Source organism: Moschus berezovskii, chromosome X (genome assembly GCF_049115385.1).
Source record: "Moschus berezovskii isolate FMDL1 chromosome X, NW_MosBer_1.0, whole genome shotgun sequence".
Classification (NCBI taxonomy): Eukaryota; Metazoa; Chordata; class Mammalia; order Artiodactyla; family Moschidae; genus Moschus; species Moschus berezovskii.
Window position 1 is genome coordinate 55,429,203 of NC_142488.1, and position 26,875 is coordinate 55,456,077.

General features: G+C 38.9%; 1 protein-coding gene across 2 annotated transcripts; it reads left to right on the top strand.

Annotated features, from left to right (window-relative positions):
* On the top strand, window positions 1–26,618 carry ZNF182 (zinc finger protein 182). Of its 2 annotated transcripts, none has more exons than XM_055393784.2 (6): window positions 1–103; window positions 312–495; window positions 1,336–1,395; window positions 18,048–18,180; window positions 18,494–18,586; window positions 22,922–26,618. In XM_055393784.2, exons 3-6 carry the CDS (start codon window positions 1,381–1,383, stop codon window positions 24,547–24,549), a joined length of 1,869 nt encoding a protein of 622 aa, XP_055249759.1. In that variant the 5' UTR covers window positions 1–103; window positions 312–495; window positions 1,336–1,380; the 3' UTR covers window positions 24,550–26,618. The 2 variants fall into 2 exon arrangements, with proteins under 2 accessions (XP_055249759.1, XP_055249754.1); XM_055393779.2 differs by having other exon boundaries at window positions 18,491–18,586; window positions 22,919–26,617.
* The last annotated feature ends 257 nt before the right edge of the window (window positions 26,619–26,875 follow it).

Consider the following 26,875-nt stretch of genomic DNA (forward strand, 5'->3'; position numbering starts at 1 on the left):
TGGTCCCAAAGCGGAAGTGCTTCTCCGGCGCTAGTTCTCGTAACTATCTCCCCTGCACCGAGCAGAAAATCTGTTGTCGAGAAAGAGGTTGAGGGAGCGAGTGGTAGGGATGATAGGCTGAGTGATGGGGAGTTCTGGGGAACGAATGAAGCGGGTTTGGGGGGGTCATTGACGTGGGAGGTTGTGGGGTGAGTGATGGTGGACCAAGAGGTCAGCGAATGAGGGTTTATGGGCTCAGTTGTAGACAAAGTTATGGGGCTACTCAGGGTTGAATGGGGCTTACTCAATGTTAACTTTTACACATTTTCTAGCACAGTGACCTGCGCTAAGGGTTTATTTGCATCTTCAAGCTTCTGCCTAGGCGCCCCCACCTCTCCTGCTCGTATCCCCTTTTCCGAGCCCCCCTAGGTAGGGGACTGTTTTGAATGCTACAGTTGAAGTGAATCTGCACCCGAGGGCTTCCTTCTGACTCCTGGGAAAGACGGCCCCAGTGAGGTGAGGAGAAGCAAGAAGAGGCACCTGAGAGTACTCACCCAATAAAGGGCCTCCCCCAGAGTTTGGGGCTTGGGAAGGTTGGGCAGGGACTGGTGGTGTGGAGTCTGGGGGGATCTGGCTTAAAACGCATGGGAATAATAATTTTAAAGTTTAATTTCTTTTTGGAATTTAAAAGTAGGTAACATTTGCATTGTAGATTGATTAGCAATGAGAGAAGAAGAAAATAAAAAGGAACTAATTTTATGTCCCTATATTTATATTGTAATTCTTAGACATTTTTTAGTGTGTATAAGGTGTATGCATTTTTAAACGTTTAACTCATGGCTTCCTGCAGTTTCATAACTTAGCTTTTTTTCATTTAAAAGTTACTATAATTCAGCTTAAAAACTTATCGTATAACATTTAAAATACTTGTAATGTAGTTACATGTACAGAAAAATAAACAGATATTAAGTGTACAATTCCATACAAGATTATTTTTAATAGCTACATAGAATTTAATCCCTTATTATGGTTCATAAGTTTGGCATTGTTAAAAGTCAATGCTGAGATGAAGCTACTTAAAGAGAAATTGTGATCCATTATTTATTTCATTAAGGAAAATACCTAGAAATACAATTTCTGAGTCAGTACACAAGTATATATACAGAAGAAAACTTGTTTTCACATCAGAAAAAGACTCAAGAATACACAAGTGGTTGTTAAAACCACACGGTTTCCCAAACTTCCACAAAGCAACCACGTGCCCAGCTGGTGTGAGGGGATTTCTAGGCAGATATTTCTGGGCACTGGAAGCCTGATGGGGTCTCTCATATGCTCTACCCTTCTCCACTCTTCTAGCTTAGTCTTCACACATCTCTTGTTTTTTCCCAAGAAGAGGAGGGAATGGCCGAACCCCAGGTAAGGATGTTGTCTCTTCCTTTTATTTTACCATGGATGTGTTCAGCAGTGTAGGAATCTCAAACGTAAAGTAGATTATTTATAAATAAGTGTTAATATCAGGGAAAATGAGAGACAGCAAAGGCCAAATTAAAATGTAGACACATGACTTAGGGTGTAACAGACAGTTACACATTACAATATTAGTTGAGTTGCAAATTTCTCTTTGCGCCTCTGGCAGCCAGAGGAAATCTGGCTCCTTTTACTCTTCGAAGAGAACACATCAGGTCCTTAGGGAAGTAAAGGTTTCTTGCAGTTGCCTTTCAGGTCATTTCTTTGCTGAATCTTCCTTTGGGTGGTGGAGTTGTCTTCAATCACAGACTAGTCTGCATTTCTCTAATGGCCAGTGATATTGAATATCTTTATATAGGCTTATTTACTTTTTGCATATTCTCTTTGGTGAAGTGTCTGATCAGGTTTTCTGCGTATTTTTAAATTGGATTGTTTTTCTCATGATAGAGTTTTGAGAGTTCTTTGTATATTCTGTGTACAAGTCCTTTGTCAGATACATGGTTTGTAAATATTTTCTCCAAGTGTGTGGCTTGTCTTTTAATCGTGTTGTTCACAGAGCAAGAATTTTTAATTTTGAAAATGTCCACTTTATAAACTATTTCCTTTATGGGTTGTGCTTTTGGTGTTGTTGCAGGAAGGGGGACCCCTTCCAGGGCCCGAAACTGGGCTTTTATCTAACACTCGGAAATGAATTGTCTTAGGAGACACATGTGCTGACAAAGCAAGAGATTTTACTGGGAAAGGGCACTCGGGTGGAGAGCAGTAGGGTAAGGGAACCCAGGAGAACAGCTCTGTCTAATAGCTTGCAGTCTCTGGTTTTATGGTGATGGGATTAGTTTCCCGGTTGTCTTTAGCCAATCATTCTGACTCAGAGTCCTTCCTGGTGGTGCATGCCTTGTTCAGCCAAGATGGATGCCAGAGAGAAGGATTCTGCGAGGTGGTTGGACATGTGGTGTCTCCTTTTGACCTTTCCCGAACTCTTCTGGTTGGTGGTGGCTTATTAGTTCCCTGTTTGTTACCGGGACCTCCTGTCGTAAAACAGCTCATGCAAATACTGCCTGGCCAGGGTGGGCGGATTCAGTCAGTGTGCTTCCCCTAACAGTGTCAGGTCTAAGAACTCTTTGCCTCATAAATGGAAAAACTCTAGTCTTGTATCTCCTATGTAGAGAAAAGCCCAGTTCTTTCCTACTGTGTCACTCCCATAAGTTTTCCTTTACTCTCACAAATAACAGTTCTGATGCTTCTGGTCGCCAAATGTGTGGCGGTTTCCCTCCACAACAAGCAAATCTCTGTGACACCAGCTGGGTGTTCTACAACTTAATACTGACACTGTCTACCTGGAGATTGTGTCAGATCCTATAGGTTAAGGGCTCAGTTCCACAAGACTGCCCCACCTCCCAACTTAAGATGCCGGTCAAAAGCCCAGTGCTTATCACCTGTGCTTCTGTACAACCAGCTATTGATCAGAGCTTCCAGTGACCCCCTCTTCGAGTTAGATTCATATGCTACAGTATCTCACAGAACTCAGGGAAACATGTTTCCCAGTTTATTAAAGGATATATTAAAGTATACAGATGAACATTCAGATGGAAGAGATATATAAAGGCAAAGTATATGGGGAAGAGCTTCCATACCTTCTCTTGGTCCAGGTGTGTCACTCTCCTAGCACCTCCATGTGTTTACAATTCAGAAGCTCTCTGAATCCAGTCCTTTTGGATTTTTATGCAGACAGGGAAGCCTGGTGTGCTGCAGTCCACGGGGTCGCAAAGAGTTGGACACAACTGAGCAAGTGAACTGAACTCTTTACATCGGCATGATTGGTTAGCTCATTGGCCATTGGCTTTGTTGTTGTTATTTATTTAGCAGTTGACTTTTGATTTAACCTCCAGTCCCTCTCCCCATCCCCAAGGTTGGGGGGCGGGAGTACAACTTCCAGTCCTCTAATCACATGGCTGGCCACCAGCTCCCCCTCCTTAGGTGGGGTCCTAAAGTCATCTCATTAATATACCAAAAGACACTTTTATTGCTTTCCTTGCTTGAGATACTCCAAGGGTTTCAGGAGCTGTTTCTGCCAGAATTTGGGAGCTAAGACCAAAAATGGATTTCTTATTATGAGTCACAATATCACATTAGGTCATGAAGATTTTCTCCTATAATGTTTATAATTTTAGGTTTATTCAAAATTTAGAGTCAAGATCCATTTCGTGTTAATTTTTATGTAAGGCATAAGGATTGGGTCATGGTTCATAATTTTGCAAATGGATTTCTATTTGTTCTAACCCCCATTTATTGAAAGGACCATCTTTTCTCCACAGAATTGATTTTATGGTTTTGTCAAGAATCAGTTGGCCGTATTTGTGGGATCTATCTCTGGACTGTCTTCTGTTCTGTTGATCTGTGTATCTAATCCTCCGCCAGTACCACATTGTCTTCATTACTGCAGCTTTACGGTAGATCTTGAAATCAAGTAGTATGATTTCTCCAACTTTATTCTACCTTTTCAACATTTTTTTGGCTATTCTTGTGCCTTTGTCTTTATCTGTACATTTTAGAATAATCTTGTTTACATCTCTAAAAATGATCTTGCTGGGATTCTGGTAGGAATTGAGTTAAATCTATAGATCAGTTTGGGGAGACTTGACGTCTTTATTATGTTGTGTCTTCCAGTCCATGAACACAGTATTTATTTACCTCTTCATTTATTTATTTAGATCTTCATGTACTGACTCCGTCAACAGTTTATAATTTTCAACATACAGATTCTGTATATGTGTATCAGTCTGCTCAGACTATCTTAGAATGCCACAGACTTGGTAGCTTAAACAGCAGAAATAAATTTTTTCAAAGTTCTGGAGGCTAGAAGTCCCAGATCAGAGTTGGTTTGGTGAGGACATTCTTCCTGGCTTGTAGCCAGCTGCCTTCTCACTGTCCTCACATAGTCTTTCCTTTGTGCATTGCAGAATGAGAGGGAGCTCTGGTGTTTCTTCCTATTTTTAGGACATCAATCCTGTTGGATCAGGTCCCATTCTTATGACTTCATTTAACCTTAATTACCTTCTTAAAGACCCTGTCTCCAAATGCAGTCACACTGGAGGTTTGGGCATTCAGCTTAAGAATTTTAGGGGGGGCATAGTTCATTCCATGAACTGGAATGCTTCATTTTTTAAGCCACTCTAAATGGTTTTGTTTTTAAAAGTTCAGTTTCATTGCCAGTATATAGAAATATGATTGATTTTTGTTTGTTGACCTTTGCTATGGTCTGGATGTTTGTGTGCCCCCAAACTTCACATGTTGGAATCCTAATGCCCAAGGTCAGTGATGGTGTTAGGAGGTGGGGCTCCCTCTTCTTTATTTATATCATTAATACAGAATTTTAATTTTTATGGATTTTAACCTTTTCAGTAGATTATAAACTGTTATAATTGTTATTACTTATTTTTCTGCTCACTTGCCCCTGAGTTATCCAGGGAGATCCTCTAGCTGGCTTTTGTGTCCTTTTGTCACATCCTGATACTCTTCTGAGCACTACCTTAGTGCCGACATAATAAGATGTTCCAGCTTCCCATCTTTTACTTTTCCTACCCCAGGCCTAGAATCAGCCATTTCTCCAAGCAGCACTGGTTCCTGTTAGTAAGTAATTATATATAGAAATCAAAATTTAGGTGGTAGGTGTGCTCATTGCTGTTGGGGCATCATTACTTCTAGGTCTTTTCAGTGAACTGTGTCTCTGTATGTCTGTGTATACACACACATACATACATGCATAGCTTGAATTTATGCAATATCCCAGGAATCTTCCTAGACCTCTCTTACTCCATATTTGCATCTCCCTTCACCAACAGTGAGAGCACTGGCTCCTAGCATCAATATATTGATTCATTTTCTTAGTCTTACAATATATAGAAGATAGAATCAGAGTTCCTACACACCTGTGAAAAATCAACCTATTGAGTACAGTACATGAATTGTTTGCATGCCTTTTATACTGAGGATATGTAGTCAAAGTACTGTGTTTGGAAGTTACATGAATTAATTTTTCCTTTTGATTGTTTTCCTATATAGTGTGGTTATGTTATTTATTTGGTATACAGTTAGGTTCATTTTTTCTGTTTGTATTCCATTTTGATTTTATTTCTTTCCATCTTTGTTGATTTAACTTTATCCTTATCTTTATACTATATATAAAATGTTAATATGATTTGAAGACAGAAATATAGACACAGAATTGTCACCTCTTCCTGTACCTAATACCCAATTCTCATTCTGCCTTGGAGATAACCAGTCTTGTTAGTTTCTGATTTATGCTTATAACGTTTCTTTTTAAAAGAAGCAGATAAAGGTATATTTAAAAAATTTCCCCTTTCAGTTCAGTTCAGTCGCTCAGTTGGATCTGACTCTTTGCGACCCCTGGACTGTAGCACACCAGGCTTCCCTGTCCATCAGCAACTCCCGGAGCTTACTCAAACTCATGTCCATCGAGTCGGTGATGCCATCCAACCATCTCATCCTCTGTCATCCCCTTCTTCTCCTGCCTTCATTCTTTCCCAGCATCAGGGTTTTTTAGTGAGTCAGTTCTTCACATCAGGTGGCCAAAGTATTGGAGTTTCAGCTTCAGCATCAGTCCTTCCAGGGAACATTCAGGATTGATTTCATTTAGGATGGACTGGTTGGATCTTCCTTGCAGTCCAAGGGACTCTCAAGAGTCTTCTCCAACACCACAGTTCAGAAGCCTCAATTCTTAGGCACTCAGCTTTCTTTATAGTCCAACTCTCACATCCATACGTGACTACTGGAAAAACCGTAGCATTACTTTGTTGGCAAAGTAATGTCTCTGCTTTTTAATATGCTGTCTACGTTGATCATAGCTTTTCTTACAAGGAGCAAGTATCTTTTAATTTCATGGCTGCAGTCACCATCTGCAGTGATTTTGGAGCCCCCCCCCCGCCAAATAAAGTCTGTCACTGTTTCCATTGTTTCCCCATTTGTTTGCCATGAAGTGATTGGACCAGATGCCATGATCTTAGTTTTCTGAATGTTGAGTTTTAAGCCAACTTTTTCACTCTCCTCTTTCACTTTCATCAAGAGGTTCTTCAGTTGTTCTTCACTTTCTGCTATAAGGGTGGTGTCATCTGCATATCTGAGGTTATTGATATTTCTCCAGGCAATCTTGATTCCAGCTTGTGCTTCATCTAACCTGGCATTTTGCATGATGTACTCATGTGATGATTTCCCCTTTCGTATTACTCAAAAAGGTAGTATACTTTATTTATAGACTCTTTTGCACTTTGCTTTTTTCCCTTAACAATATATCCTGGAAATTGCTCCATGTATGTTTACACATATTGTCCTCATTCATTTTAATTGCGATATGATTGACATATACATTAGTTTCAGATGTACAACATGATTCAATCTGTGTATATTCCAAAATGATCACCACAGTAAGTCTAGTTAACAGCCATCACCATGGTTACTCATTTTTTTCTTACAATGAAAACTTTCAAGATTTATTCTGTTAGCAACTTTTAAATATACAGTACAGTATTATTAACTGTAGTCATCATGTTGTGCATTACATCCCCAGGACTTAAGTTAAAGATATTTTATAACTGGAAGTTTGTACCTTTTGACCACCTTTACCAATTTTGTCTATCCTCACCCATCACCACCTGTGTCTTGTAACTACCAATCTGTTTTTTGTGTCTGTGAGGGTTCTTTTGTTTGTTTGGATTCCACGTACAAGTGAGATCATATGGTATTAACTTTCTCTGACTTATTTCACTTAGTATAATGCCCTAAAGATCCATCCATGTTGTCACAAATGGCAAGAGCTCCTTTTTTATGGCTGAATAACATTTCATTTGTGTATGTGTGTCTATCACATTTTTTTGTATCCATTCATCCTTCAGTGGACACTTAGGTAAAGCCCATGTCTTGGCTATTGTAAATAATGCTGCTGTGAACGTGGAGGTGCATACATTTTCTCTAATCAGCGTTTTTGTTTCCTTTGAATAAAGAGCCAGGAAAGGAATGGATGGATCATATGATAATTCTATTTTTAATTTTTTGAGGGACCCCCATACTATTTTACATAATGGCTGCACCAATTTATGTTCTCACTAACACTGCATAAGGATTCCCTTTTCTCCACATCCTTGCCAACACTTGCTATTGCTTATCTTTTAGATAATAGCCATTCTGACAGGTGTGAAGTGATAGCTTACTGTGGTTTTGATTTGCATTTCTCTGATGATTAGTGATGTTGAGCAATTTTTCATGTGCCTGTTGAGCATCTGAATGTATTCTTTGGAAAAATGTCTCTTCAGATCCTCTGCTTATTTTTGTTTTGATTTAAAAAAATATTTGTGATCGGGTCTTCATTGCTGCACCTGGGCTTTCTCCAGTTTCAGCCAGTGAGGGCCACTCTCTAGTTGTGATGCATGGGCTTCTCATTGTAGTGCCTTTTCTTGTTGTAGAGCAGGGGCTTTAGAGCAGGGGCTCAGTAATTGTGGTGTATGGGCTTAGTTGCTCCACAGCATGTGGAATCTTCCCAGACCAGAATCGAACACGTGTTTCCTGTATTGGCAGGCAGACTTAACCACTGGACCACAGGGAAAACTCCCTGCCTATTTTTTAATTGTTTTTTTTTTTTTTTGGATACTGAGTTTATTTTTAATACTGAGTTGTGAGTTCTTTATATATTTTCGATATTAACCACTTATAATTTATATGATTTGCAGATGTTTTTTCCTGTTTGGTAGGTTGTTTTTTCATGTTCTTGATGGATTCCTTTGCTGTATGGAAGCTCTTTATTTTTATGTAGTCCTACTATTTGTTGAATTTTGCTTTTGTTGCCTTTGCTTTTGGTGTTAATCATTAAACAAATTATTTTCTTATTAACCAGAAAAATCATTGCTGAAACTGACGTCAAGGAGCTTACAACCTATCTTTTATTCTAGGAATTTTATGGTTTTGGGTCCCATATTCAAGTCTTTAAACCATTTTGAGTTAATTTATGCATGTAGTATAAGATAGGGTTCCGGTTTCATTCTTTTGCATGTAGCTGTCCAATTTTCCCAACAGAATTTATTTTAGAATTTATTGAAGAGGCTGTCTTTTCCACACTGTATATTCTTGGCTCCTTTGTCATAAGTTAATTGACCATATATGCATGGGTTTATTTCTGGGCCTTCTGTTCCATTGATCTATGTGTCTGTTTTTATGCAAGTATTTTGATTACTATTTTGATTCAATCACATCACGCTATTTTGATTACTATAGCTTTGAATACAGTTTGTTTGTAATTATGGAGTGTGATTCCTGCAGCTTTGTTGTTCTTTCTCAAGATTGCTTTATCTATTCAGGTCTTGTGTGACTTTTATATGAACTTTCAGTTCAGTTCAGTTCAGTCGCTCAGTCGTGTCCAACCCTTTGCGACCCCATGAATCACAGCACACCAGGCCTCCCTGTCCATCACCAACTCCCGGAGTTCACTCAAACTCATGTCCATCGAGTCGGTGATGCCATCCAGCCATCTCATTCTCTGTCATCCCCTTCTCCTCCCGCCCCCAGTCCTTCCCAGCATCAGACTCTTTTCCAGTGAGTCAGCTCGTCGCATGAGGTGGCCAAAGTATTGGAGTTTCAGCTTTAGCATCAGTCCTTCCAATGAACACCCAGGATTGATCTCCTTTAGAATGGACTGGTTGGATCTCCTTGCAGTCCAAGGGACTCTCAAGAGTCTTCTCCAACACCACAGTTCAAAAGCATCAATTCTTTGGTGATCAGCTTTCTTCACAGTCCAACTCTCACATCCATACATGACCACTGGGAAAACCATAGCCTTGACTAGACGGACCTCTGTTGGCAAAGTAATGTCTCTGCTCCTCAATGTACTATCTAGGTTGGTCATAACTTTCCTTCCAAGGAGTAAGCGTCTTTTAATTTCCTGGCTACAGTCAGCATCCGCAGTGATTTTGGAGCCCCCCAAAATAAAGTCTGATACGGTTTCCACTGTTTCCCCATCTATTTCCCATGAAGTGATGGGACCAGATGCCATGATCTTTGTTTTCTGAATGTTGAGCTTCAAGCCAACCTTTTCACTCTCCTCTTTCACTTTCATCAAGAGGCTTTTTAGTTCTTTTTCACGTTCTGCCATAAGGGTGGTGTCATCTGCATATCTGAGGTTATTGATTGTTCTATTTCTGTTTTATTCATTTTTTCAGCTGCATAGTATTCCATTAGTGGATGCACCAGTTTGGTCAGTCATTCTCCTATGTACATGTGAATTTTGGTTGTTTCCAGTATTTTGCAATTAAGAATAATGCTGGGTATCGGGGACCAGCCTCGATATGGCCCAGGGTATCCTCGGGATGAACGGCGTCGGCGTCAGAGAGAGAGGGAGAGAAAGAGAGAGAGACAGGGGCTGATGATTCCTTGGTTTACGCTGGAAACCAATAAAACCCCAGCACGGGGCTTGCTCTGTTTACGTAGGCCGCAGGCGCCCTCTCGAATCACTGGAGGCACCCCACCAGGGCACCCCCTCGAGTGGGTCTTAGAAGCCCAGGCAGATAAGTAAACTCAGAGGGCCCAGCGCTCCAAGGATCTCAACCAGAAAAAGGAGAATAGAGAAAAGGATGGAAAAAGAGAAAGAACGATACGGGGAGACCAAGCTTCAGTGAGCAAGCCCCAAAACTTTATTTTCCAGTGTTGCTTTTATACCCTAAGTTTTGCGCATAAGAAACAGAGAAAGGGAGGTATAGAGTCACGCCAAAATCGCGTGGGGTCAGCAGTCTTGACCCTTATCAGTATCAGGGCTTATTTTTGTGTGTCTTGTGATAAAAGTTTTAGGTGGTTTACATCCTCTTCTGGCCAGGGGGCCTGCTAACAGTTTATGGCCCTCTCTCCTAACAATAGGTTAGTTAGCAAGTAAAAGGCTTATATTCTTTTACGGTGACTTTCCTAGAGTCAGGTGCTAGACACATAACAAAGTTACATTCCTATAAGGCACCGGTGTAGTGAGCTGCAAGAAAGGAATTTATTAACTTAAGATCTGATGTGGTTAAATCAAAGGCTACTACTTATATTCTCTATATGTGATTAATATATTTCCAAGGATACAATAGATAGAGGAAACTGCAGCAAGCATTGATTCAACAATGAAATCTTTTTTAGTACTACTCTAATGATTTTAACTTCTTCAACAGATTCCTGTATTTTAGAATATTAGGCTTTCTGTCCTTGCATGGCTGGGAGGCTATAAACAGTCACACTCATAGTTGTAAGAGCCTGGACAAACTTGTCATGCAAGTTAGAAAGCTATCAGAGGGGCTTGGATTGGAACACTCCTATTAAGCCGAGGAGAACTTTTAAACTACAGCTCTGAATTAATGTTTTCAGAGAAAGGTGGTTGGGGGGAAGCCCCTGTAAGTATTAGAGGACTTGGTAAGAGGCGTAAGATAGTAAAGCAGTCAGACTCCAGTTTTCTTTGGGGTAGATGCTCAGGTAAGTCCAGGGGGTTCCTCGAGCCCTGATTAGCCTTTGCCTGTCAGGCCTCTTCCCCAGTTGACCTTTGCCATGGGTAGGATTTCCCTCGCTGGCTCCCGGCAGCTGGGGACTTCCCCAGTGATTCAGTGGCTAAGATTCTGCACTCCCAGTGCAGAGGGCCCTGGATTGATCCGTGGTCAGGGAACTAGAACCCACATGCCACAACTAAGACCCGGCATAGCCAAATAAATAAATAAAATTTTAAAAAGAATAATGCTGAAATGAAATGTATTGTGCATAAGTTGTTTCCTTTTTGTTCAGGTATATCTTCTATATAAATTTCTACAGGTGGCATTGCTGATCAAAGGGTAAATACAATTGATTAGATATTGCTAAATTCCCTTCTGTATGAGTTATACTGTTTTATATTCCTACCAACAATGTATGGTAGTGCCTTGTTTCTCTGTGACTATACCAATAGAGTATATTGTCTGGCTTTAAAAATTTTTCCAGTCTGCTAGGTGAGAAGTGGTATCTCTATTTTGTTTTAATTGCCATTTCTGCTATTATGAGTAAAGTTGAATATGATTTCATATATTTAAGAGATATTTTTATTTCTCTTGTTAATTGTCTTATGTTTTTTGTCTGATTTTCTGTCAGGTATTTGTCCTTTTTTCCCCCTTGATTTTCAAGAGTTCTTTATATGTTAAGGATATTAATCTTTATCTGTGATATATGTTACACCAGTCTTTATTTGTGATATCTGTTGCAACAAAATTCACCCCTGCTTTGTCCTCAGACTTACCAAAGTGTTTTTACATTGTATGTTGTGGTTATGTTTATTAATATTTTATTATATCTGGATTTTTATTCATAGTTAAAAAGTCTTTCCCTGTCCCTGGTGGTTCAGCAGTAAAGAATCCTCCTGCAATGCAGGAGACTTGCAGGAGATGTGGGTTTGATCCCCTGGAGAAGGGAATGGCAACCCACTTCAGTATTCTTGCCTGGAAATCCCCATGGACAAAGGAGCCTGGAGGGCTACAGTCCATGGGGTTGCAAAGAGTCGGATGCCACTGAGTGAGTAAACAATAAAAACATCCAGGTTATATGGATATTCACCCATGCTTTCTTCTAGTACTTGTTTAGTTTCGTTTTTTTTTTACATTTATGCCTCTGATCCATTTGGTGTTTATACCTTATGCAATGAGGTGTGGAGCCAATCTAGTCTTTCCAAAATGGCTTTCAAGTTAACTCAGCACCATTTATTAAAAAGTGGGTCTTTCGAACCCTGTGCTTTGATAGAATGCCTTGATCTGGTAGGGCTGCTTCCTCCCTGACAGTTTTTCTTTTCCAGAAATTTTCTAGCTATTCTTGCATATTTATTTTTTGATATGATCTTTAGTACTACCTTGTTTAGTACCATTAAGAAGCTTGTGTTTTAAATTGGGATCACATTAAATTTATAAATTAACTTAGGGATAACTGCATCTTTGTGACTTTGTGTCATTCTATCTATGAAGCGTTTGACAACTCTGAAGTTAGAGAAAACTGTCCTGATAAGAGACCACCCTCACTTCTGACACCACTTGCAAGTTTGGGGGTCCCCAAGGTCACTCTTAGGTTTGACAGTTCACTGGAGGAAGTCAGAAAACTCACTGAAAGCAGTAATACTCATGGCTATAGGGAGAGGACACAGATTGGAACCTACCAAAGAGAGAAGTATATAGGGCAGATCCCCAGAAAGTACCAAACATGGACCTTCCATTTTTCTCTCCCCATGGAGTCAAGATGCATGACTTTGTGTAACTGGTATTGATGTGTGGTAGTACACATGGAATTCTGTCAACCAGAGAAGCTCTTGTGAGCCTACGTGTTCAGAGTTTTTAATTAGGGCTTCATTTTTTAGGCATGACTGTCCATGTGGCTGCTTTTGTCTCCAACCCCTCTGGGAGTGACCCAAAGCCCCCACCCTAAATCATGTTGATCTTTCTGGTATAGCCAGTCACATCATTACATTACATTATCACATCATTACATTATCCATGGTGACCCAAGGCCCTTATGCAAAACATACATTCTGTCCTTCCTTCCAGTCCAGTCCATCCCTCTGTCCATCCTTTCTTTTCTTCCATTCCAGTTTGCCTTTCCTTCCTTCCTTTCCTTCTTCCTTTCATTCCTACCTTCCATTCTAATCCTTCCTTCATTCCTTCCCTCCTTCCTATCTTATCTATCAATATTTATCTATCTTTGGTTATTTTAAGGAAATTATCATTCTAATCTGTAGTTTTTGTTTATCAGGATTGGGTATTGAATTCTGTTTCAATATTTTTGTGTTCAGTTCAGTCGCTCAGTCGTGTCCGACTCTTTGCGACCCCATGAATCACAGCACGCCAGGCCTCCCTGTCCATCACCAACTCCCGGAGTTCACTCAAACTCATGTCCATCGAGTCGGTGATGCCATCCAGCCATCTCATTCTCCGTCGTCTCCGTCTCCTCCCACCCCCAATCCCTCCTAGCATCAGAGTCTTTTCCAGTGAGTCAACTCGTCGCATTTCTTTTATTAGTTATATTCATATAAGTTTTTTCTTTAGGTCTGTTTAATGGTGATTTATGTTAATGAATATTCTAATATTGACCTGTCTTCGTATGGCTGGAATAAATCTTAATTGGTCACGATGTATTATTGTCTTAATGTGGATCTATTGTTTGCTTATGCAGCTGACTTTTGAACAAGGTGGGTTTGAACTGTTTGAGTCCATTTACATGTGGATTTTTTCAATAGTGAGTACTACAGTACTACACAGTCCTGTGGACTTGGTTGAATCCACAGATCTGGAAGAACCTCTGATATGGAGGGCCAACATAAGTTATACGGGGATTAACCCTCAGTTGTTCAATGATCAACTGTATTTTATTTAGGATTTTTGCACTGTTGTTCATAAATGAGATTAGTCTGCATTTTCCTATTTTGTACAATCTTAAATGAGTTTATGTGTCAATTTTACATTCAATTCATGTAAGAATTTGGAAGCTTTTCATTTTTCTATGCTCATGAAGAATTAGAGCAGTTAGTCTTCTCATGTCTTTTGTGAGCCTAAGTCCTATCCTGGGCATGTATGTGGCTTTCTACCTTTCCCTGTATGTGGGTATTTTTGAATATCCTAACTTCCCACAGAATCTCAGGCCTTAGGCAGTCTGTTGTCTGTCTGGACTGTAATTTTTGACCCCAGGCATCTGTGGGTTGTTAGTTTGCCTTGCAGTCTTTTAGAGCAATGCCTTCTGCTTTTTGGCCTGAGTTCTGAGTTAGGCGAAACAGAGAGGAGCACCTCATATCAGTCTTTCTGGTTAAGACTCTGAGTTTTCACTGCTGAGGGCCCAGGGTTCAACTCCATGGCCTGGAACTAAGATCCTGCAAGCCACATAGTGTGGCCAAAAAAAAAAAAATCACCTTATGTCTATACAAGGATAGAATAGTATCTACATATATACTGTTATTTCAAGACTTTTTCTTAATACTTTCTATATTTCTAGGACACACAGTTTATCTGTGAGTTTTTCAAATTGTTGCAAATCTCCAAAAATTTTCCAATATATTTAATTGAAAAAATCTGCATATAAGTGGACCTATGTAGTTCAGCCTGTGTTGTTCAAGGGTCAACTCTATTTCCCCTTTGTAGTTCACCCGTTGCCACACCCTGGCCCCTAGTAATCATTGATGTATTTTTGGTCTCTATAGTTTGCCTTTCCCATGTTATAGAAATGAAATCATATTGTATGCTCAGATGGTGAAGAATCTGCCTGCAATGCAGGAGACCTGGGTTCAATCCCCATGTCAGGAAGATCCCCTGGAGAAGGGAATGGCAACCCACTCCAGTATTCTTGCCTGAAGAATCCCGTGGACAGAGGAACCTCGTAGGCTACAGTCCATGGGATCACAAAGAGTCGGATACAACTGAGCGACTAACACTACTACTACTATATAGTACATAGCTTTTTGAGTCTGGCTGCTTTCACTTAGCATAATACATTTGAGGTTCACCCATGTTTTTGCATGTATCATTAGTTCTTTCATTTTTATTGTTGAGTTGGATTACATTATGTGTATTACAGTTTATTCATTCACAGGTTGAATAACATTTGAGTTATTTACATATTTTGGTGATTACAAATATAGCTGCTTTATAAATGTTCATGTACAGGATTTGGGATTTACATAAGTTTTCATTCCACTTGGGTAAATATACCTATGAGTTGGATTGCAGATACTATGGAAGTATATGCTTAACTTCATAAGAAACTGGAAAACTGTTTCCCAAAGTGTCTGTGCCACTTTGCATTTCTATCTATGATAAATGAGACTTTGTTTATTCCACATCATCACCAGCACTTGCCGTTGTCATGTTTTTTCCCATTCTAATACATATGTAGTGGTAGCTCATTGGTTTTTATTTAGTTTCCTCATGACTAATGATGTTGAACATCTTGGTATGTGCTTATTTGCCGTTTAACTTTGATAAAGTATGTCTTTTGGCTTTTTTTTTTTAAGTTTTGAGAGTTCTAGTTCTTGTGTATTCTCAATACAACTTCTTTGTCAGATGTACAATTTGTAAATATTTTCTCCCATTCCATGGGTTTTTATTCTTTTAACAGTGTCTTGGGTTTTGGTGTCACATCGGAGAAATACTTGGCAAATCTAAGGTTAAAAAGATTTTCTCCTATATTTTATTCTTAAAATTTGTAGGTTTAGATTTTATATTTAGGTTTGTGATCCATTTTGACTAATTTTTATATATTTTGGAGGTATGGTTGAAGTTCTTTTTTTTTTGCCTATGGATAGTCAGTTGTTCCAATACCATTTGTTGAAATGGGAAGTCCCATTTTCCATCGAAATGTCTTTGCACTTGTCAAAAATAATTTTAAGTATAAAGGTATAAAATACATTTAATTATAACATACATGAGGTATGGTTTATAAGTGTACATCTTGATGAATTATGAGAAAGTGAACACCCTGTGGAGCCACTCCTGGAAACAAGGTCAAGATTAGGACATAATCAGGACCTCCAGATCCCCCTTCATGCCCTCTTCCAATCAATACCAGCCCCAAAGGTAGCCACTGTCCTAACTTCTAACAGCATGGATTAGGCCTGCCTGTTCTCTTACTGTATATAAACAGAATCATGCAGTATGTGCTCTTCTGTGTTTGGATTCTTTTGCTCATTAGTACATCTGTGACATTCATCTGTGTGGGATATGCAGTTGTAGTTCATTCCTTTTCATTACCCCATAGTATTCCTTTGAAAGATTGTGCCACAATTTGCCCATTGTATTGCTGAGGGATATTTGGGTTTTTCCCACAACCAGCATTAGAAATAGTCCTCCTGTGAACATCCTTGTACTTGTTTTCTAGAGTACATGTGCCCAATTTTCTCTAAGGTGTGTACCTAGGAGTAGAATTGTTGGGTCATAGTATTTGCAGTCATTGACTTTAGTAAACAATGCAAACTGTTTTCCCAAGCAGTTATACCAGTTTTTACATTCCTGTAACAGTGTGTGAGAGTTCCCATGTCCACACAGTTTTATGGCATTTTAATCATGTAATTATAATGTTTCTGGTGAGTGCCAAGTGGTGTCTCAGTGGGGCTTAAATTTTCATTTACCTGAGTGCTCATGGGGTTAAGTACATTTTCTTATGTTCACAGAACATATGTCCATATGTTTCTCTTTTTAGTTTTCACATCTCTTGTCTATTTTTCTGTGCTGTTTGTGTTTCTTTTGATTTGTAGCGGTTATTTTATATGTTCCAGATAAGAACCCTTTATCACTTATGAAAGTTAATCTCCCCATCTATACTTACCTTTTTCCTGCTGTATTTTTTCTAACAGTACTGTATATTCTTTTAAAAATTTTTTTGGTATGCATTTTAAAATTTTTATTTCTTTTTGGCTGTGCTGGGTCTTTGTTGCTGCTGCTAAGTCACTTCAGTCGTTTCCGACTCTGTGCGACCCCATAGACGGAAGCCCACCATGCTCCCCCGTCCCTGGGATTCTCCAGGCAAGAACACTGGAGTGGGTTGCCATACCCACAGGCTTTCTCTAGTTGTCGTGCATGGACTTCTCATTGTGGTGGCTTCTCTTGTTGCAGAGCATGGACTCTAGGCATGCCGGCTTCAGTAGTTGTAGCAGGTGGGCTCTGTAGTTGTGATGCACAGGCTTAGTTGCCCTGAGGCATGTGGAATCTTCCTGGACAAGGGATTGAACTATATGGATCTTTGTTGGCAAAGTGATGCCTCTGCTTTTTAATACACTGTCTAGGTTCATTATAGCTTTTGTTCCAAAGAGCAAGCTTCTTTTAGTTTTGTGGCTGTAGTCACCGTCTGCAGTGATTTTGGAGCCCAAGAAAATCTGTTACTGTTTCCAACTTTTCCCCCATCTATTTGCCATGAAGTGATGGGACTGGATACCATGCTCTTCATTTATTGAACATTGAATTTTAAGCCAGCTTTTTCACTCTCCTCTTTCACCCTCATCAAGAGGCTTTTTACTTTTAGTTCCTCTTCTCTTACTGCTGTATTTTTAATCTTGTAACATACATCTTTTCCTTTATGAGTAGTGCTTTTCATGTCTTGTTTTTGATTTTCCCTACCCTGAGCTTACAAAAACAGTTTCCTATAGTATTCTCCAGATACTTCATTATGTTACCTCTCAGATTTACAATTTACCTGTAGCTGATTTTTGTGTATGGTGAGAGTTAGGGGTTAAATGTAATTTTTTTGGTCCACATAGATATCCAGTGACCCATCTATATTTATTTGAAAATATCATCCTCTCCTCACTATTTTGCGGTTTCAACTTTATCATTACTCAGGTGTCCCTACACATTTGGATTATCTTTTTACTTCTACTGGACTACTTGTCCATCCTAATACCACATTGTCTTAAAAGTATAATAGTTTCTCAACCATGACTTGTGATTTTTCCCTCCACCAAGTAGGTCAATAAGTTGACAGACATCCTGTATTGTCATCATCATGAACTGGGAACCCAAACAGAAGTTCCCTTACATTTATCCCATCCTTATCATTCAGTGGTCAGCATTTTCAAATAAAAGAATATATAGTTACAGGGACTCATGACATTTGAGGATGTGGCTGTGGATTTTACCCAGGAGGAGTGGCAGTACCTGAACCCTCCACAGAGGACCCTGTACAGAGACGTGATGCTGGAGACCTACAGCAACCTGGTCTCTGTAGGTAAGAATGCCTTCCTCAGGTAATTTTGCTATTTATGATTACTCTGTCCAACAGAATGCCTTTTCCTTTCTCAAGTTGGAAACTTGTTAGGCCTCTGAACTATAGAAGAGTTTGACATTAAATTCCAAGGATCAGAGTTCCTTTTCCCCCTTTGCTTTCCTGACAAGGTGTTTGGGAACTCAAAACCCAGGTGAATTGGTTTGACTACCATTGTGTCAAGTGATACATCCCTTGTACTGCTCCACACTCCACCTTCCTTTTTCTCAGAATCTCTGAAGACAAAGGAGGTATTGCTTTCATTTCTCATTAGCAGGGCATCATGTTTCCAAACCAGACCTTATCCTCAGATTGGAGGTGGAAGAGCGATGCCTGCCAGAAGGAAAAATTCCAATTTGGAGCTTTCCAGGTAAGTGGCATTGACCCAGGCTATGGGGGCAGGAGATCCCAGCTTGTCAGTCAGGGGTAAGGGCATGTGAAATGACTTTCAGGAATATCTCAGGGATGGTTTATGGAGGACAGGGATATCATCACCTAAGACTTAACACCTTCTCCCCTGTTCTAAACCCACCAGGCCACTCTCCTTAAGTTGGTGCTCACCCATAAGTTTCTGCACAGTCCCATTTCCCAGTAATACAGGTGTCTTATAAGTGCCAGCCCCCTGGCCCCAAGCCCTGCTTCTTCTGTTGTTCTCATTTCCCACTGCTCATCAGAAGCCAAGCCCGCATTAGTCACAGGCCTAGGCAGTAGTGGTCTAATTCTGGATTGGATTACCTGATTCTATCCAGTTTAGATATTCCTATCAGATTTGGTCTCCTAAAGCATCTTGATTCTCTTTAAAAATATCTTCATTAAGATATAATACACATACAATAAAATTCATGCTTTTGAAGTGAAACTCAAAAACTCAGTGATTTTTAGTATATTCACAGAATATTCTAACTAACTCCACTATCTACTTCTAGAACATTATTATCACCCCTCAGAGAAACTCCTGTCCCTTATCAGTCACTCTCTATCCCCCAGCCCCCATCCCCTGGCAAGCACTAATCTACTTTCTATCTCTAGTTTTGCCTCTTCTGGACATTTCATATAAATAGAACCATACAAAATGTGGAATTTTATGTCCAGTTTCTTTCATTTATATGTTTCAAGGTTCATTCATATTGTAGTATGTGTCATCCCTTTTTATGGTGGAATGATATTTCATTGTATGGATAAACATTTTGTTTATCCATTCATCTGTTGATGGGCATTTAGGTTATTTTCACTTTTTCTGTATTAAATATAATGCTGTTATGAATATTCATGCAGAAGTTTTGAAATGTATACTTTCATTTTTTGTGAGTACATACATAGTGGAATTGTTAGACTATGAAAACTGTTTAACATTTTGTGGAACTGACAAACTCTGAACATCCTGTTCCTCAAAAATTTTTTACCCAGTGGTTTTAAAGTTCATTGATGATTCTTGCCTGAATCAATTACAGTAAGTCCCCTACATATGACCAGGTTCCTTTCTGAGAGTGCATTTGTAAGTCCAGTTTGTTCATAAGTCCAACAGAGTTAGCCTCGTTACCCAACTAACACAATCAGCTGTATAGTACTACACTGACTTACATGAGTGGACATGTGAATGCACATTTGCATCTTTTGAAAGTTTGAAACTTGAAGGTTCATATGTAGGGTGCTTACTGTATTACTAAGATGGTTGTAAAAACTATGCATTTTCTATCATTTGTTCTATATTTGTAAGTTGGCACTTTAAGGACTTTCCTTCTTTGTTGATTAGCTGTAATACTTCCATAAAGAGGGGATTGCCCTCCATCTGTTACAGTTGACCCTTGAACAACATGGGTTTGAAGCATACAGGTCCACTTTTATGCCTTTTTCAAGAAGGAAATGGCAACCCACTCCAGTGTTCTTGCCTGGAGAATCCCAGGGACGGGGGAGCCTGGTGGGCTGCTGTCTATGGGGTCACACAGAGTCGGACACGACTGAAGTGACTTAGCAGCAGTAGCAGCAGCAGACAATCTACAGTTGATTGAATCCACAGGTATGGGACCATAGACTTGGAGGAGGAACTGCCTGTATGGAGGGCCAGTAAGTTACAATTGGATTTTCAACTGTGCAGAGGGTCAGTGCCCCCAACCCCTGTGTTGTTCAAGGGTCAACTGTATTTGATCATATATGAGTTACATATATTTTCCCCTTTATTTACCAGTTTTCAAAATGAGTTGGTTTTGTTGCATCATTCAAAGGTGCCTAATACGTCTTTTTTGAGTATCATTTATGGATTTAAACACTTTTATGTTTTGATCCATTGCCTTATCCTTATTATAAATCAAACTGCTCCATCTCTGGCCAGTGGATTCTCCTTTAAGTTGGGTCCTGAGTCTTTGGTAGCTTTCTTGCTTTCTGTTGTTACACGATATTCCAGGCTCATATTATGTATTTCCTGTACCTGCCCTGAAATCAGCCATTTCTCCAAGAAGCTTTGGTTCTTTTTAGTGGTAATTTTCATGACCACAGTTTGGATAGTAGGGAATTGTTTTCTAGGCATTTTTTAAAATTGACATAGCTAGGAACTATGTAAAAGATTTTTTAAGAGAAAATACATTATGTATTCAAATGTATATTTCCAAATAAAATTCTGGGCTTAAAAATTTTTTAATTTATTAATTTTACATTTGATGGTAGTATTGTTAGTATTTTTCTGAGACTGCTGAATGTGTACAGTGGGTTGATTCAATTGAGCTAATCATGTTGGTGCCATTGAGAATCAAGAATTTTTAGCATGGTTTTTAGGAAATACAGAATGAGTTGATACTTATTAATATTAGGTAATCCTTTTATATTCAGTTTTGCTTTATGATTATATAAAATATTTGTAAAATATTGATTACAAAATCAAATCTAGAAAACAATGTATATTCAAAGAAGTCCAGCCTCTTTCCCTCTCCATCCTACTCTTTCCTTTTCTTACCCCATAGGTAACCATTTATTAAAATTTAAAAGTTTATCCTACTGTTTTTTACAGTATGAGCCTATATTATTTTAAATATATACTTAATATTTATTTCCTCCATGGAAAAATGGTAGTCTACTGTGAATATTTTTATTCATCTTTTTTCATTTAATTCAAGAACATGTTAAATATCCTGAGACAGTCCTTATTTCTTTTTATAGTATAATAATTCTTAATCATAATAGTAGTAGCTATGGTTATAGTAGTAGTTGTTCTAGTAAACATTTGAAGTGCTATACATGCTCTATTATAATTGATTTAATCCTATAGACATACATTTTAGTGGATACTGTTTCAATTCCTGTTTTCCATATGTGAAAGTAAGATACAAATAGATTAGCTAATATGCCTAAGGTCACAGAACATGTAAAAGTCTGATCCAGGATTTGATCCTAGGCTAGAAAACTTACAGCCCTAGCCACATGTGCTGTGTTGCTTCTTACCACCTAAGGAGGTCCAGATTCAGCAGATCCTTAGTGGAGCTTGGGTCCCATCAAATGTATTTTGTAAAAACTTTTCTTTATGATGTTCACACCCAGTTAAGAACTAATGCTTTACTATAGAAAGAAAGGAAGTCATAGGAAGAGAAGCCACAGCTGCATGATCCATTTTAAAATCCAGTATTACTCTTAAATGTTGCTGTTAAAGTTGAGTGGTAATATGAGTGGTTACTGTACTCTTCTTTCAACTCTTCTGTATGTTTGAAATTTTTCATATAAAATTTTAGGAAAAGGTGAGAAGAAAATTAAACTACAAAAAATAAAAATTCAATATATATATGTGCAAAAAGTATTTACTGACCAAGATACCATTGATTTTAAAACATACCACTGAGAAAGAAAATTTGCCACCAATTAATGACATGTCATTGATTGTAAGGTGAATCTGGATTCAGTGGTATTAAAATGTGGGGTAATATGCATCTTGTAATTGATATATTAAAGGCAAGGTTTTGTGCTTTTAACTATCTACATGAGTGGTACAGATAACTGACTACTTTAGAAGTTAATGAAAGTTAGTTATATAAGAAGATCAGAGTAAGCTTTTTTTGAAAAGACTAAACTGCTTCTTGAAAGTTATCTAGATTATGAATATAGCAAAACATGAAGGACTGGGCTATGTGGGTGGTGAAACATGAGGAAGGATTTGGATTAATAATAGATGAGTTTTTAGTGGAAATAGTATAGGCAAAAGTAGAAGTTGGTATTGAAGAACTGTGAATGCAAACTTGGATGAATGCAAAGATCATTAGGATGAATGCAAAAATCCAAATTCAGCAAAGATCATTAGGTTTCTTTGTTTTTGTAAGGTTAATTATTCTGGATCTTTCTCTCATATTTTACTGAAAATGTGGATTTCAGGATTGTTGGAAGATTTGAGTCCATGAGTTGCAGTGTTGCATTTCTATCTAGGTGGAAGTAGTATATACTATCAGGAATAGTTAAAAGAGTTCATATGATAAATGAAGATAAAAGGTGATATAAAAGTAGAAGTAAGAAAGACTGAAGTGTTTGGATAAGATTGTTCTTGGTAACAAAAAGGCTATCAAGGGGGAGTTAAGTAAAAGAACAGGATTTGATGGTCAAGATTCTCTCTCCAGGAACTCTGATAAAATGACATATTAATATCAGCTTTCATATGGCAAAACATTTCTAAAGAAGGTCCATTCCATAATGTCAAAGTATAAAGGTGGTTTATTGTACTTCTTTTTAGAAGAAGCCTGCCAGGTTGATGAACAGATTGAGAGACAGCATCAGGATGACCAAGATAAATATCTGATGCAAGTTGGATTCCCTGACAAGAAAACAGTTACCAGTAAGAGTGGCCTTGACTATAATGAACTTGGAAACATACTTTATCTGAGTACAAACCTTTTTGCTTCAATACAAAGGCCCCATAAATATGAATCATTTGGATATAATATGGTAGATAATTTAGACTTATATAGTAGAAGTTCTGTGGGAAAGAAACATGATAATGGATGTGCAAAATTATTCTTCCATACTGAGTATGAGAAAACAACTCCCAGAGTGAAACCTTATGGATATAAAGAGTGTGGGAAGACCCTCAGGCAAAAGAAGGGTCTTAGTCTACATCAGAGAATTAAAAATGGAGAGAAACCCTTTGAATGTACTGCATGTAGGAAAACTTTCAGCAAGAAGTCACACCTCATTGTACATTGGAGAACTCATACAGGAGAGAAACCCTTTGGATGTACAGAATGTGGAAAAGCTTTTAGCCAAAAATCTCAGCTCATTATACACCTGAGAACTCATACAGGAGAGCGACCCTTTGAGTGTCCAGAATGTGGAAAAGCTTTCAGAGAAAAATCTACTGTCATTATACATTACAGGACTCATACAGGAGAGAAACCTTATGAATGTAATGAATGTGGAAAAGCCTTCACTCAGAAGTCAAACCTCATTGTCCATCAGAAAACCCACACAGGAGAAAAAACTTATGAATGCACCAAATGTGGGGAATCTTTCATACAGAAGCTTGATCTAATTATACATCATAGTACTCATACAGGAAAGAAACCCCATGAATGTAATGAGTGTAAGAAAACTTTCAGTGATAAGTCAACTCTCATTATACATCAGCGAACTCATACGGGAGAGAAACCTCATAAATGTATGGAATGTGGGAAGTCTTTCAACGAGAAATCAACTCTCATTGTGCATCAGCGAACTCATACAGGGGAGAAACCCTATGAATGTGATGTGTGTGGGAAAACCTTCACCCAAAAGTCAAACCTTGGTGTACATCAAAGAACTCATTCAGGAGAGAAACCCTTTGAATGTAATGAATGTGAGAAAGCATTCTCTCAGAAATCCTATCTCATGCTACACCAGAGAGGTCATACAGGAGAGAAGCCCTATGAATGCAATGAATGTGAAAAAGCATTTTCCCAGAAATCTTATCTCATTATACATCAAAGAACACATACAGAAGAAAAACCCTATAAATGCAATGAATGTGGCAAAGCCTTCAGAGAAAAGTCGAAGCTCATTATACATCAGCGAATTCATACAGGAGAGAAACCCTATGAATGTCCTGTATGTTGGAAAGCTTTCAGCCAGAAGTCACAGCTCATAATACATCAGCGAACACACACAGGAGAGAAACCCTATGCATGCAGTGAGTGTGGCAAAGCCTTCAGAGAAAAATCAACATTCACTGTTCATCAGAGAACTCATACTGGAGAGAAACCCTATAAGTGTACAGAATGTGGGAAAGCCTTTACTCAAAAATCAAATCTTATTGTACATCAGAGAACACATACAGGAAAGAAAGCCCATGGGAAATGCCATTCTTGGAAGTCCAAGCTCATTGCACATTAGAGAGTTGATGGTGCAGTTGTGTTGACTGAAGGACATTTTTGTCAGTTTAATCAAACATTTAAAAAGTTTGTTCTGATTTCTGGTTTAAATATAAGGAATAAAGTCAGCCTTTTTTTTTCTTTTCATCTCAGTCTTCACCCAGAAGCTACAAGGAGAAAATGAAGGACTTTGTATCTGACAAAATTAAGAAATAGCTGAAAACAGATAAGAGGGCTGCCAGAGGCGGAGGAAATCAAGCACCAGTGCAAGGAGATTTCAAAGGCTAGAGAGGAGTGGTCGAGGCTGCAGATGTGAGATAGCACCGGTAAGGACTCTTAGCCAAGTTTTAGGCTATATCCTGAGTGCAAGACCATATAGATACATAACAGTGGTAACAGAGCATGGGCAGGTGGGACGTTTCCTCAATCCATATGGAAGTCTCAGGAGAGACAGGCAGGGGCCTCAACAAGGAAGTGCTCAGACAAGCCATATTCGCAGAAAGTAGTCTATACTTGGAGAAGGGAATGTTCTTGTGAAGAACCCAACAGCTGCCCTTATTTACTGACTCTGGAGAAGTCTGAAAGAACTACCAAATGGAAAAAAAAAATCCAATTGGAAAAGCTCTGATCTGCCTAGAACATGGCCCCATTTCTTCCTCTACATGAACTTCGAGCAAACAGCAAGTCCAGGAAAACTTACTCAAGGAGGAATGATTCCAAAGAATCAAAATAAACACACATGGCTTTTGAGCCAGCAGTTCCACCTCTAGGACTGTATATACTCACGTATGTACCAAAAGATGGACATATAGAGGTATTCAGTGATGTACTTTTGTGAAAACAAAACATTGGAAGCTTTCCACATGGCTCCTGAAATCCTGGAATGTTCATACAGCAACCTTTCAGGTAGACAAAAAAAAAAAAAGAATAGATAAAGAAACTTAGACACCATTTGCATAGTGATGTGGGATGATATCCAACATACATTATTGGGTGAGAAAAGCAAGGTGCAGGATAGTGAGAATACTACGCTGCCATTTGTATATAAAAGGGAGAATAAATGGTAAATACATAATTGAGTGTATATGCATAAACTATCTCTAGAAAGATACACAAGAAGCTGGGAACCCTGATTACCTCTGGGAAAGGGATGGGGAAGTGGGTGGCTTGAGGGAAAGAATTGGGAGTGAGAGAACTTTTGAAAACTGTACTATGTGGATGTACTACCTTCTCAAAAAATAACTTTTAAACAAAACGTTTTGTTCTTTTGCTATTTAAAGGAAGTCAGATTCCAGGTACAGGATTTCATAACATTTAATATAGATATGCTTAAGGTGGAGATTAGAGCTTCCCAGGTGGCTCAATGATAAAAAATCTGCTTGCCAGTGCAGGAGACACAGGTTTGATCCCTGGGTTTGGAAGATCCCCTGGAGTAGGAAATGGCAACCCACTCCAGTATTCTTGCCTGGAAAATCCCATGGACAGAGGAACCTGGTGGGCTGGAGTCCCTGGGGTTGCAAAGAGTTGGACACAACTGAGCATGCACATACAAAACAGACTCACAGACATAGAGAACAGACTTGGGGTTGCCAAGGAGAAGAGGGGAAGAGGAGGGATGGACTGGGAATTTGGGGTTAGCAGATACAAGCTATTACATTTAGCAGGGATAAACAACAAGGTCCAACTTTATAGCACAGGGAACTATATTCAATAGCCTGTAATAAACCATGACTGAAAAGAATATGAAAAAGAATATATATATGTATGTATAACTGAATCACTTAGCCATGTAGAAATTAACACAATATTGTAAATCAATTATACTTCAATAAAATTAAAAAAAAACAAAAGAAACTTCATCCTCCTGCTGATAGAAAAATATTCCTGGGGTTTCTGACCCATTAAAGGTCACCATTAAGTGGGATGGGGAGGAGTGGTCAGGTCTTGCCACTTCAGGTTGATTTTGAACTCCTGCTTCCTGGAGCGCAGGTGGCAATCTGATGTGATGGGCCATGTAGGTAATCAGAGGTGAGTAAGGCAGGGACCTAGAGACAAAGGAGTGGGGATGAACAGCAGAATGTGGATAAATGGAATGGAATTGGGGGAGAGACGATGAAGGGCTGAGTATGGGAATGGGTCGATGAGGGGCAGAGTGGGGGTGAATAGGGAAGGGCAGAGAGAAATGGAAGTATCCAATAGAGTTACTGGAGAAAAAACAGTTGAATGTAAGCAATGCCAGGGAGAATGGGAGTGAGTAGTCTGAGCAGACAGGGTAGATAATGGAAATGTGAACCAGGTGGAGTAAATTGGGAACAATATGAGACACAGTGGGAATGACAGTGGTGAAT

Coding starts and splice junctions, on each gene's coding strand:
- ZNF182 (XM_055393779.2), top strand. Junction 18,181..18,490: donor CAGCAACCTGGTCTCTGTAG/GTAAGAATGCCT, acceptor ATTTCTCATTAG/CAGGGCATCATGTTTCCAAA. Junction 18,587..22,918: donor TCCAATTTGGAGCTTTCCAG/GTAAGTGGCATT, acceptor ACTTCTTTTTAG/AAGAAGCCTGCCAGGTTGAT.